Source organism: Neolamprologus multifasciatus, chromosome 23 (genome assembly GCF_963576455.1).
Source record: "Neolamprologus multifasciatus chromosome 23, fNeoMul1.2, whole genome shotgun sequence".
Taxonomy (NCBI): domain Eukaryota; kingdom Metazoa; phylum Chordata; class Actinopteri; order Cichliformes; family Cichlidae; genus Neolamprologus; species Neolamprologus multifasciatus.
This window is the reverse complement of record NC_140460.1, coordinates 40,463,525-40,477,576: the sequence shown is the minus strand read 5'-3', so window position 1 is coordinate 40,477,576 and position 14,052 is coordinate 40,463,525. Positions and strand designations below refer to the sequence as shown.

Below are 14,052 nucleotides of genomic sequence, written 5' to 3'. Positions count from 1 at the left end.
GAAACCTTTACAACAGATTGCAGCTGAACAAATATAATCTTTTAGAAAATCTTCGACAGGAAGGGAAGCTTTGAAATAGGCCTGAAGTTTGAGCGGACAGAGGATCCAGATCAGGTTTTTAGTACAGGCTGTACAACAGCATGTTTAAAACAGGCTGTACAACACCTGAACTAAGACTGCTGTTAAAAATCGCTAAGATGTCGGAACCAACAACCTTTAAAAACTTTTTAAACACGTGTTGGAACAACATCATTTGGACAAGATGATGTCTTTATAGCATCACATCATTCCTCCACCTGATCAAACCACACAGGCTCAAACTGATCAAAAACAGCTGAGCAGGTGAATATTTTAGCCCCGGTGCGATCTCGGGCGAGAGTATCGATGATGGCCAAAGGGCAGCGTCCAGCTCTACGCCTGCTGAAGAGCAGACTCAACAGACGCGCGTGATGTGGATCCTACTGCTCTAAAACTGGAGCTTCTTCAATCCATTAAAGAGGACATTAGTACGCAGTTAAAAGAAGAACTCAGAAATGCATTGAAAGAAGATTTTGACAATATAAGGGCTGACGTGCAAGGACTGAGAAATGAGATCGCTAACAGCATGGCGGCGACGTGCGGCGAAGTTGATGGAGTAAAGGTTACAGTGAAAGAAGCTGAGGATGGGCTGTCAATGTGGAGCGATGAGGTGACCACCCTGCAGTCTACAGTAGAGAGTATGAAGGAGGAGCTGTCTGACCTGAAGGATAAATGTGATGAAGGCAGGAAGTGGAGAGCTAACATCCACATCATAAGGATCCCAGAGGGCCTGGACTCGAGCTCCTCCACGGCCGTATCCGTGCTACTACGTGAAGTGCTGGGTATGGATAAAGACGTTATTGTCGACCGCTCACACAGGAGCCCTATCCTGAGAAAGCCAGCTGGTAACCCGCACGCCGTCAGAGCCGAGCGTCACTACTACCAGGATTGTGTGGCTACGCCGTGCCAGGGCCCAAGCCCCGCTTGAGTTTAACGGACAACCTATTGCAATATTACGACTGGGCGATATGACCCAAAGTTCACATCTCGATATTCTTTAGCTGGATGGCGATATACGATATATATCTCGATATTTTTAAAGCCAGAAAGTACGAACAAAAAGAGAGTTCTTAGTCAAAGCTGTGTCCCAAATCTCACACAGGCACATTTATTAACATACAGCGTAGATGTACATGAAACAATTACTCAGAAATAAATGATCAGCATTTATTAAATAATAATGGTCCATAAATAAAAGGAAACAATGTTGTTTTTGTGCATAACAAAAAGCTCACAATCGTGCAGTCAAAATGTAAACTAACAGACGCTGAGCATAATAACAAGCAGCTGCTCTGTTCCCAGGTTCTACTGCGTGACTGACAGCCTGGAGTTTGAAATCCTCTTTGTAACCGTGTCTCTTACAGGTGCCATTTATGGTCCTCATACACACTCAATACAGTAATATTACTTTGAAGCAGAGTACGTATCACTCCGCGAGGCTCCTCGTAGCTGTAATGCTCCAACAATCCATCAAGCGGTGCGGCCTCGTAGCTTAGCAAAGTCGTACCAAAACATTTTTTGAAAGGTTTCTGAGCGCCATGTAGCACATAAAATCGGTTCGAGGTCAGTAAGCACAACCAGAATTCATCCATAAGGCGCACTGTCGATTTATGAGAAAATTACAGGATTTTAAGTGCAACTTATAGTGCAGAAAATATAGTTTATGGTTTTCCTTTGATCTTAGCAAATATCTACGCCTCTAATTTGGACGATCACAGATTTTTCACTAATGTCTTTGTGCGGCTCCCCAATATGTCATCACACAATATCATCTTTGAGGGAGACCTAAACTGCTCATTATCTGCTATGGACCACAGTTCACACAAAAGTACACTTAGTCCAATGTCACCATGTGTCATTCAGAGCTTTCTTGATAATTATGGGCTAGCTGATGTACGGAGATTTCATAATCCTGCTTCACGTCAATACTCTTTTTTTCTAATGTCCATAAAACATATATTTGTATAGAAAAACGTCTCCCTTTAGTTACAGAATGTGATTATAAGACTCTGGTGATTTCTCCTCTTGTTTTTTCAATGTGTATTCCTGATGCCTGCTCCAACTATCAGCCATGGAGATTCAACTCAGTGTTGTTAGCAGATGAAGAGTTTGTCAGTTACAAAAGGTCTCGAAGAGATTTTTTTTCTATCAATCAGACCCCAGAGATGTCATCATCAGTCATTTGTGAATCTCTAAAAGCATCTGAGAGGCCAAATAATTTCATTTTGTGCCAAACAGAATAAAATAGCGACCGAGCGCCTCTCTCAGTTAGCTGATGAAATGACTAAACTACATGCTGTGTCCAGCCACTCTCCTGAGCCTGTATTATATACACAGCGGTTACAATGACAAACTGAATACAATCTCATATCTACAAAACAGGCTGAGTCAAAGTTGCAGCTACGCTTATGAACATGGAGAAAAAGCAGGCGAGTTATCAGCTCACCTGCTACGACTAAGAACAGCTAACCAACTATCCTTGAGCTCTACAATAACCAGGGAATAAGGTCTACAGACAACCAAACTATCCTCGAGATCCACAATGATTTAAATAAGTTTTTTGATATTCCCTCCTTGGGAGAAGATGTGATCGCTAGTCTGGAGGAACCTGTCTCTAATGTTGAAATTGAAACGGCCGTACGGAGCATGCAGTCTGGAAAATTTGCTGCCCCGACGGGTATCCATCTGATTTTTTCATAAAGTTTTCTGACCGACTGAATTCACTGTTAAAATCCACTTTTGAAGAATCCTTCCTCTCACAGTCGTTGCCTCCAACAATGCATCAAGCAGTGATGTGTTTAATTGTAAAACAGGAAAAAGACCATTTAGATTGTCGTTCATGTCGTTTAATATCTTTGTTCAACACAGACACCAAGATCCTGGCTCAAGTGTTGGCCCGTCGCTTACACAAGTATTTGTCCTCCATTATTTCACCAGACCAGACGGGCTTTATTAGGCACTCTTTTTTAACATTAGAGCTCTATTAAATATAATTTATACCCATGTTAAAGGTGATACATTGGAAGCTGTAATTTGGCTTGACGCAGAAAAGGCGTTGGATCGGGTGAGATGGGATTTTTTTTATACGCTTAAAAAATGTGGCTTTAATTTTGTGTCTTGGATAAAAGTATTGTATTGCTCCCCTCTAACAGCCGTCCGGACTAACAATAATCTGCCCCCCAGGACAGGGATGCCCTCTGTCTCCTTTTTGCCATTGAACCGCTAGCTGTTGCTCTGAGACAATGTGTTGGTGTTGAGGGAAAACATCGAGGGGGTATCGAACATGAAGTCTCTCTTTATGCCGACGACATGATTTTATTTATTTCCAACCCATCGAACAGCCTCCACAAACTTTTGGATAGACTTACAATAATAATAATAATACATTTTATTTATAGGCACCTTTAAGAGCCTCAAGGTCACCTTAATGCATACTTAAGGAATTTGGGAGAATTTCTGGATTTTTCTGGACTTTTTCAAGTCTTTTTCCTGTTTTTATGAGAAATGTACGACTTTAATGTGAAATATTCAGTTTTTTCTCTTGTTGTGTTTGTTTGAAGCTGCTTCCTGTTGGCTTCAGCTGTTTGGAGTTTCCATTTTCTAAACTTCTACATTCTGAACCTTCTTCAGCTCTGAACAGATGATGAAACACTGAATGATTTCAAGCACACTGTCTAATAAACTTACATCTTTCATTCTTTATACAGATTGGAGAGCTGTGGTTTGTCAGAGATCAGCTGTGATTATCTGGCAGCAGCACTGAAGTCCAACCCCTCCCATCTGAGACAGCTGGACCTACAACGTAACAACCTGAGGGATCCAGATGTGAAGCAGCTGTGTGGTTTCCTGGAGAGTCCAGGATGTAAACTTGAAACTCTGAGGTCAGTCAGCATGTTTTAGTTGTGCTGAGATGAATATGATGTGAAAGTTGTGCTGACACTAAACTGCAGACATCAGGCTGATATTATACTGATCCACACTGAGGATCTTCATGGTAAAGTCTGTTTTCTTCTTCTCTGGTTTAGTCCATTGACTGCAGCAGAACAATGTTCACATTTCAAACAGTGATACTCAACGTATGGCCCGCGGCCCACACGCGGCCTGCCCACCTTTCCTGATTCAGAGAGAGGGGACCCTGATTAACTGTGTAGCTTCTTCCTCACAGTTCTAAGTATCAGACACAACAATGAATAATCCACAGCTGACTGTCTTTAGCAGGTCAAAGGTCACGGCACACAGCAGACAGTCAGAAATATTCTAACTCTGATCATTTATCAGTTGTGACACTGTGAGACTTGATCAGAGGTATGATCATCACAGCAGAGGCCTTTGTGTCAAAGTCACTGAGGATCAAACAGAAACACATGAAGCAGATTTTCCTCTTCTGGCTTTTTATAGCAGATAACCTTCAAAATATTCTGCAGTCGATCAAAAACTGAAGCAAACCATGAATCAACATGTGAACATGAGCTGATGCTGCTGAAGTGAAGCAAAGTTACAGAGGTTTGATTACAGACACAGCTGAGAGTTTGTAATCTGTCATCATTTAAAAAAGTTTCCATGGAACAGCAGAAATGAGGCTTTACTGTCAGAGGCCGACAGCACTGAACACAACAGCAGACTGGTGGCTAATAAACAGTGAATGATGCAGAAACAGATGTTTGAAGCTGTTCTTGGAGTACACTGAGAGAGAGAAAGCTGTGCAGGCAGGAACAGCCAAAGTCAGAGAGAATTCATGAGCATATTTATCAAACGTGAAGCAGAGTTTGGATCTTCTTTTGCTGCTGCTTCACTCAGTTTTGGTTGGAGACAGATGAAACCTGCAGCTTCAGGATCTGTGAGCTGTCCACTTTCAGCCCCGACGGCGTGTCCGTGTACGTGCCGTCGAGTGAACGATCCACGCTCTGTGTTTCCATATTTGTGTGTTTAGCTGCTCTCATTTACTGTTTTAGTTGTTTGCTGCTTGTTGAAATAGTTTGTGAGCTTTAACCTGAGATTCTGGCAAAACACATTTATATTAAACATCGATTCAGGATTGAATGAATCAACATCGTTTTATTCAAATTAAAACCATTTAAATGGGAACATTATTTTTTTACAGCCGCCTCTAATGCTGGGTAATGTCAGCTGGTCCATGTGCAGCTGGCTGTGAGGCTCAGGGAGCGTCTACAAAGTGCAACACTGAAAGAACATCATCCATAAATATTGAGTAATAACTGGACTCTCATACAGCGAGACTCAAATGCCTTTAAACATCAGCTTATCCTGCTGATCCAAGTGCAACACTGAGTTTGTAAAAACATGTTTGTCAATCATTTTTTTTGGTTTCTGAGGAAAAAGATTCAATAACTTGCTGCTAATACACAACATTTCATCATATTTCCTCATAACCCTCTTTTGTCTGACCATTTGATCCCATTTGAATTTGCAATAAAGGATCCACAGAGTTTGGTGACAATAATGACAGTAGATGTTTGTGTGAAAGTGCTGGAAACAAATGAGTTTGTGATGTTCTTTCAGTTTTGCACTTTGTAGACGCTCCCTGAACACTGGTCTCACAGCCAGCTGCACATAGAGACCAGTGTTGTTAGTCCAGGTCAGAAGATGACTTGTTGGAATGAAAATGAGCTTGTAGTTTGTCTGCTTTAATAATGTGACTGGAAAAAGGTGTTGGACTTCAAATATGTCCATTTCTTTCTCACTTCACCTTTAAAAGTGAAGCCATGTGGTTCCTGGAAGGAAAAACACGACTTTTTCAAGTCTTTTTCCTGTTTTTATGAGAAATGTACGACTTTAATGTGAAACATTCAGAGTTTTTTCTCTTGTTGTGTTTGTTTGAAGCTGCTTCCTGTTGGCTTCAGCTGTTTGGAGTTTCCATTTTCTAAACTTCTACTTTCTGAACCTTCTTCAGCTCTGAACAGATGATGAAACACTGAATGATTTCAAGCACTTTGTCTAATAAACTTACATCTTTCATTCTTTATACAGATTGAATTGCTGTGGTTTGTCAGAGATCAGCTGTGATTATCTGGCAGCAGCACTGAAGTCCAACCCCTCCCATCTGAGAGAGCTGGACCTGAGCTCCAACAAAAAACTGCAGGATCCAGGAGTGAAGCATCTGTGTGGTTTCCTGGAGAGTCCAGGATGTAAACTTGAAACTCTGAGGTCAGTCAGCATGTTTTAGTTGTGCTGAGATGAATATGATGTGAAAGTTGTGCTGACACTAAACTGCAGACATCAGGCTGATATTATACTGATCCACACTCAGTGTTGGAAAAGTTACTTTTAAAATGTATTCCATTACAGAATACAGAATACATGCCCTAAAATATATTCTGTAACGTATGTCCGTTACGTTACTCAATGAGAGTAACGTATTCTGAATACTTTGGATTACTTAACATATTACCATGTATTTTACAACTACGTGAATGTACTATTGCTGTGATTTATTACTGTTACTGAAGGTCCGCGGCTCAGAACCGTAGTAAAGAGACCTCTGGCTAATACGGTCGGTTCCCTGTCGGGCTCGTAGCCGAAAACTAGCTTTACTTTGTTGTCTGGGTCAACTTTGCTAGCGAGAGACAGAGAGAGGCGTTGAAAGGCTGCTCCAACAGAACTTATTGTTTTTGGAGGAAAACACGAACACGGTGTACAGTCGAGTCTTAATCGCTTACTTACAACTGGGCTCGTCAGGCTCTCTTCTTGGCTGCAGTGGTTATTATTATATTTACATGCTTCCAGCTCCCGTTTCAGTCTTTTGAATATGTGGCTTTAGAGCTGAAGGCCCCATCCAAAGTTTTGTTTCTTAATGTTTACAGGCCTCCCAAATACTGCACAGACTTTTTTAATGATCTCAGTGAACTGCTGTCTGTGATCTGTGTTGATTTTGACTGTGTAATTATTGTTGGGGATTTTAACATCCATGTGGACAACCCTCAGGACAAAGGGACTAAAGACCTGAGTAACACTCTGGGCAACTTTGGGCTGACTCAGCATGTAACAGAGCCCACACATAATAGAGGACACACTCTTGACCTACTGATCTCCAAGGGCCTGAGCATTTCAAAGGTTACTGTGTCTGATGTGGGCCTGTCTGATCATTACTGTGTTTTCTTTGAAAGTAAAATCTCAGCCCACACAAATATATCAACAGCAGTGATCACAAAACGGTGTATAACTGAATACAGTAGTGAGATATTTAACCAGGTCTTCCCATTAACACCTGACCTGTCCAGAGGTTCAGTCAATGAGCTCGTCAATAGCTTCAATGCTAAAATGTTAAATGTAATGGATACAATTGCTCCCATTAAGGTGAAGGTTATCTCTGGAAGGAAAAAGTCTCCATGGAGAAACTCCACACTAGTGAAAAATGGAAAAAAGAGAGTGTAGGAAAGCTGAGCGCAGATGGAGAAAAACAGACCTCCAGGTTCATTATGACATCTATAAAGAGAAACTTCACAATTATAATTTACAACTGAGGAGTGCAAGGAGGTCCTACTTCTCTGACATCATCACCAAAAACAGTCATAATGCTCGGGTCTTATTTTCTACAGTTGACAGGCTAACAAACCCTCCTGTGTCAGTGGCAGCTGAACTTCATTCGACCATGGCCTGCAATGACTTTGCCAAATTCTTCACAGAAAAAATCCAAAAGATTAGACAAGTAATTGGTACATCAACAGCAGATCCAGAATATGTACTGTGTCCACCGAAAAACTGTTTAAACACCATGAAACAGTTTCCCCCGATTAACAGCAAAGACCTGGAGGACATCTTAGGTCAACTGAACTCCTCCTCTTGCTGTTTAGATGTCCTGCCAAAGCAGACCTTCTTGATGTCACTGTCGATTCCTACAGACTGGGATATGGCCATTTCTTGCAGAGACTCCTTTCCCTCCAGAAGGCTGTCAAACATGATAACAACATCACCCCATCACGTTATGCTGGGAAGCTTCAGTGTAGTACTCTTGTTCTTTTCCTTTTGCTTTGACAGAAATGTAGCGGAAGTTACTTGTTTGCCTTTAACATATTTCAGAACTTGCTTCGCTCTCTTATTCAGAGTGTCCATTGTTTTTAGTGCCATTATGTCTTTTAGGAGAAGATTTAGTGTATGGGCAGCACAGCCAATAGTAGTTATATCAGGGTAGGTCTCCTCCACATGTGCCCAGGCAACCTTCATGTTGGCTGCGTTGTCAGTGACCAGTGCAAAAACCTTATCTGGTCCAAGGTCATTGATGATCACTTTTAGCTCATCTGCAATGTATTGGCCTGTGTGTCTGTTTTCCTTTGTGTCTACACTCTTGTAGAACACAGGCTGAGGAGTGGTGATTATGTGGTTAATAATTCCTTGTCCCCTGATATTGGACCATCCATCAGAGATGACTGAAATACAGTCAGCTTGGTCAATGGTCTGTTTCACCTTTGCTTGAACTCGACTGAACTCTTCATCCAGTAGATGACTAGACAATGCATGTCTGGTTGGGGGAATGTATGCTGGTCAGAGAACATTCAAAAATCTCTTCCAGTACACATTGGATGCACGAGCGAAACACTCATCTGCGTTTTTCTGGCTAGTGTCATCCATAAAATCAAAGAATCCTCTGATGCCAGAGGGACCAGGAGCTGATGAGTGGGTATCTGACTCTGATACAGCTGAAACAGATTCATTTTCCCGTTGAGTGGAACTCCTGGCTGCTGCATGTGTTGGGTCTTCAGGAATTCTTTTGCACTTTATATTTGAATTGTATTTGTTTGTTTTTGTCAATATTATGCTAAAATATATTTTGCTCAGCTATATTTAAGTTCCCTAAGAAGAGCCAACCTTCAATTTTGAAAATTCCCAGTTTATTCCCATAAATTCCCGTTAATTCCCGTTTATTCCCATGGAAAGTTTCCATCTTTGAAAATTCCGGGAATTTTGCAACCCTAAAGACTTTAGAGTCAGACCTGTTACAGATTGTCAATTTTTCTTTATTATCAGGTGTGTTTCCAGAATCACTAAAAACTGCTGTAATAAAACCTATACTAAAAAAGGACAATCTTGACAAGACACAAATGAACAACTACAGGCCGATCTCAAATCTTCCATTTTTAAGTAAGATCATTGAAAAAGCAGTTTCTCAACAGCTCAATTACTTCTTAAAACAGAATAACTGCTATGATGCCTTCCAGTCAGGTTTTAGACAGAACCACAGCACTGAAGCCGCTCTGACCAAAGTGTTCAATGACATATGTCTGAATACAGACAGTGGAAAAATGTCAGTCTTAGTTTTACTGGATCTCAGTGCAGCATTTGATACAGTTGACCACAACATATTACTCAAACGACTGGAGAACTTGACAGGTCTTTCAGGAACTGTACTAAACTGGTTCAAAACATACTTAGAAAACAGGAAATACTTTGTATCAATAGGTAACTTCACATCTGAGCAGACAAGTATCACATGTGGAGTTCCCCAAGGTTCCATCTTGGGACCCCTTCTGTTTAACATTTACATGCTCCCACTGGCACAGATTATAAAGAACAACAAAATAAACTACCATAGCTATGCAGATGACACACAAATATATATCACAATGTCACCAGGAGACCGAGGCCCTGTACAGGCTCTTGGTAAATGCACTGAGGAAATTAATGACTGGTTGTGCCACAATTTTCTCCAGCTAAACAAAAACAAAACTGAGGTAATAGTCTTTGGCGCCAAAGAAAAACGATTACAGGTCACCAGAGAACTTCAGTCTATACACCTAAAAACCACCAACCAGGCGAGGAATTTGGGTGTAGTGATGGATGCAGACCTAAACTTAGAAAAACACATCAAGACAATAACAAAATCAGCTTACTATCACCTCAAGAATATATCAAGGATAAAAGATCTGATGTCTCAACAGGACCTGGAAAAACTAGTCCATGCATTCATCTTTAGTAGGCTTGATTACTGTAACAGCATCTTTACAGGTCTACCTAAAAAATCAGTCAGACAACTACAGCTCATTCAGAACTCTGCTGCTCGAGTCCTCACTAAGACCAAAAAAGTGGACCACATCAGTCCAGCTCTGAGGTCTTTACACTGGCTGCCTTTCCGTCAGAGGATAGACTTTAAAGTTCTGATGCTGGTCTATAAAGCTCTGAATGGTTTAGGACCAAAATACATCAGTGACCTCCTGACCCAGTATGAACCTTCCAGATCCCTCAGGTCATCTGGATCCGGTCTTTTATCAGTTCCCAGAGTCAGAACCAGACACGGAGAAGCTGCATTCAGCTTTTATGCTCCTTATATCTGGAACAAACTCCCAGAAAGCCTCCGATCAGCTGAAACACTCATTTTATTTAAATCCAGGTTGAAGACTCACCTGTTCTCAGCTGCATTTGAATAAAACACCAAGTCCGCACTTAAGCTTAAATTTCAAAACTTACATTTTAACTACTGATTTTATCTACTGTTCTGATTTTATCTGTTTTGATTTTATATACTGTTTGTTTTTTTTTTGTTTGTTTGTTTGTTAATTAGTTAGTTTGTTTGCTTGTTTTAATCAATTTTAAATCATGCTTTTTATTTGTTTTTGTTTCTAATGTCTCTGTAAAGCACTTTGAATCACCTTGTTGTTGAATTGTGCTATACAAATAAACTTGCCTTGCCTTGCCTTGCCTTCTGCTCGATGACAACTCGTACTTTTCGACTCTCCTTTTTCTCACACCTGGCGCTCACAGACACATAACGTGTATGGCAGTCCATTCTCCCTGCAGCACGGACTACACTGCCCATGATGCTACATTCTTTAGAGCTATACCTGTAGCATTCTGCCTATTAGCTTAGCACAACAATAACAACAAAAAGGCCTCTCTCACCCAGGAAACACGCAGAGCGAGAGCGTCACCCTGTAACCATGGCAACCGCAACGCTGCCGCCTGGAACAACAGAACGTAGCTGTCAAACAAAACCCAAACAGTCCTGACCCGCCACAATATGAAACAGGAAAGTACCGCCGTGTATTCCAGTTATTTCAACAAAGTAACTGTATTCTAAATACCACCTTTTTAAACGGTAACTGTAACGGAATACAGTTACTCATATTTTATTTTAAATACGTAACTGCTAGGGATGCACCGATACCACTTTTTTGGAAACGAGTACGAGTACGAGTACTTGCATTTCAGTACTCGCCGATACCGATACCGAGTACTTAATAAAAACATGATTTAAATTTACAGGTAACAGCTTTAGTCCTATAATTTAACAAAAAAAAAAAAAAAACAAGGGACTGGTTTGGAATAAAGAACATTTATTTAAAATTAAAAGCATGTTGTATGCAACATATTACAGAATAAATAATTATGAAAAAAATATTTAAACAGTGTCAGTGCAACTCAAGTATTGTTTTCAGTTTGTTGTAAACTCTGCCGCTTTGGACAACACAAGGGGCATTAATAAACATCTTTGCTATTTAGTGCACAATATTTGAATAAACTAACAACATCCACCAACATAGAACTGTGGCAGTCAGTGCAACTGAGGTAGGTATTAACATCAAGTCTAAGATGACTCACTTAATGGAGAGAAAAAGTGAGTGGCAGGGTTGTTTTTTTTAAGAAAAGTAGCTTTTCTGCATTATCAGCAGTCAGACTGTTTCTGTTTTCATCTATAATGTGTGACATTGAGCTAAAAAGCCTTTCACTTTCCACACTGCTACCTGGGGCTGAGAGGTATTTACGGGCTATTTTAGCTAAAGTGGGGAACCTGATTTTGTTGACACCCCAGTACTTCAGAGGACTGTCTTCACGAGGGCTTGGGGCCTCTCCGAGGTATGTGTCGAGCTCAATGGCAGCACCTGCTGCCAGCGGCTGTGCTGCCTGGGGCTGCTCCTTAGCGATTTCTTCAAATACAGTGTCCAGACTGCTGCTAGTGCTGGCCTGGGCCTTGAGGAACGGTTTAGCAGGAGGTTCTGCAGCTTCTGCCCGACTCCCCTCTGCCTCAGCTCTGGACATCATCTGCAGCTCCTGCTTCAGGTGCAGCTTGGCCTCTGGAGCAGTGTTGTTGGAGAAGAAGCGATCTTTATACCTGCAAAGAATTCATAAACGTATTAATATGTGGAAAAATAGGACTGATTTTAGTTTCCCCTAAACCACTGTGACAAATGCCAGCCATTTGACTTTCTGGTAATAATAAGGGAAATGTATTTCATATTATATATATTGCATTTTGTATACAATACATTTGTATTTGTGTATTTTAATTACAAATATATAATATTTCAGATGTAAAATAATCTTACATTTAGTACTGTAGCTATACTCATTGAATACCTATAGCACACAGACTTTACCTTGGGTTGAGTATGGTGGAGATGAAGTACAGTGGGTTGGTCTCGACGTCACTGAAGCGCTTCTTGACAGCTGCCAGTAAGGTTGCTTTCATTGTCTTGACGCCGTGGTCCTCGTCTGTTTCTCTGTTTAGAAGTCTCACTAGCACAGTCACAGCTGGGATGACATCAGAGGCTAGTGCATCGTAGCTGCTCACTTTTTTAGTTAGTTCCTCAAAGGGGGCGAGGATGGCAACAGTCGTCTCCATAAGAGCCCATTGGTGAGCGGTGAGAGAGTCAGGGAGTTCGTGCTCGGACACGCCCAGCACTCGCTTTTGCTCAATGAGGGACTCTTCTTCTCTGGTTTAGTCCATTGACTGCAGCAGAACAATGTTCACATTTCAAACAGTGATACTCAACGTATGGCCCGCGGCCCACACGCGGCCTGCCCACCTTTCCTAATTCAGAGAGAGGGGACCCTGATTAACTGTGTAGCTTCTTCCTCACAGTTCTAAGTATCAGACACAACAATGAATAATCCACAGACTGTCTTTAGCAGGTCAAAGGTCACGGCACACAGCAGACAGTCAGAAATATTCTAACTCTGATCATTTATCAGTTGTGACACTGTGAGACTTGATCAGAGGTGTGATCATCACAGCAGAGGCCTTTGTGTCAAAGTCACTGATGATCAAACAGAAACACATGAAGCAGATTTTCCTCTTCTGGCTTTTTATAGCAGATAACCTTCAAAATATTCTGCAGTCGATCAAAAACTGAAGCAAACCATGAATCAACATGTGAAGATGAGCTGATGCTGCTGAAGTGAAGCAAAGTTACAGAGGTTTGATTACAGACACAGCTGAGAGTTTGTAATCTGTCATCATTTGAAAAAGTTTCCATGGAACAGCAGAAATGAGGCTTTACTGTCCGAGGCCGACAGCACTGAACACAACAGCAGACTGGTGGCTAATAAACAGTGAATGATGCAGAAACAGATGTTTGAAGCTGTTCTTGGAGTACACTGAGAGAGAGAGAGCTGTGCAGGCAGGAACAGCCAAAGTCAGAGAGAATTCATGAGCATATTTATCAAACGTGAAGCAGAGTTTGGATCTTCTTTTGCTGCTGGTTCACTCAGTTTTGGTTGGAGACAGATGAAACCTGCAGCTTCAGGATCTGTGAGCTGTCCACTTTCAGCCCCGACGGCGTGTCCGTGTACGTGCCGTCGAGTGAACGATCCACGCTCTGTGTTTCCATCTTTGTGTGTTTAGCTGCTCTCATTTACTGTTTTAGCTGTTTGCTGCTTGTTGAAATAGTTTGTGAGCTTTAACCTGAGATTCTGGCAAAACACATTTATATTAAACATCGATTCAGGATTGAATGAATCAACATCGTTTTATTCAAATTAAAACCATTTAAATGGGAACATTATTTTTTTACAGCCGCCTCTAATGCTGGTTAATGTCAGCTGGTCCATGTGCAGCTGGCTGTGAGGCTCAGGGAGCGTCTACAAAGTGCAACACTGAAAGAACATCATCCATAAATATTGAGTAATAACTGGACTCTCATACAGCGAGACTCAAATGCCTTTAAACATCAGCTTATCCTGCTGATCCAAGTCCAACACTGAGTTTGTAAAAACATGTTTGTCAATCATTTTGTTTGGTTTCTG

The 14,052-nt window shown here is 41.2% G+C and overlaps 1 protein-coding gene and 1 pseudogene across 2 annotated transcripts in view; one reads left to right on the top strand and one right to left on the bottom strand.

Annotated features, from left to right (window-relative positions):
• LOC146492342 (ribonuclease inhibitor-like) overlaps positions 1-14,052 on the top strand; it is a 58,307-nt gene that overhangs the window by 39,699 nt on the left and 4,556 nt on the right. For both annotated transcript variants that reach the window (XM_085150978.1, XM_085150979.1), the window contains exons 9-10: positions 3,786-3,959; positions 6,067-6,243. In XM_085150978.1, coding sequence (XP_085007104.1) covers positions 3,786-3,959; positions 6,067-6,243 — 351 coding nt within the window. The remainder of the gene's footprint in view (positions 1-3,785; positions 3,960-6,066; positions 6,244-14,052) is intronic.
• LOC146492343 (zinc finger BED domain-containing protein 4-like) lies at positions 9,013-12,726 on the bottom strand (annotated as a pseudogene).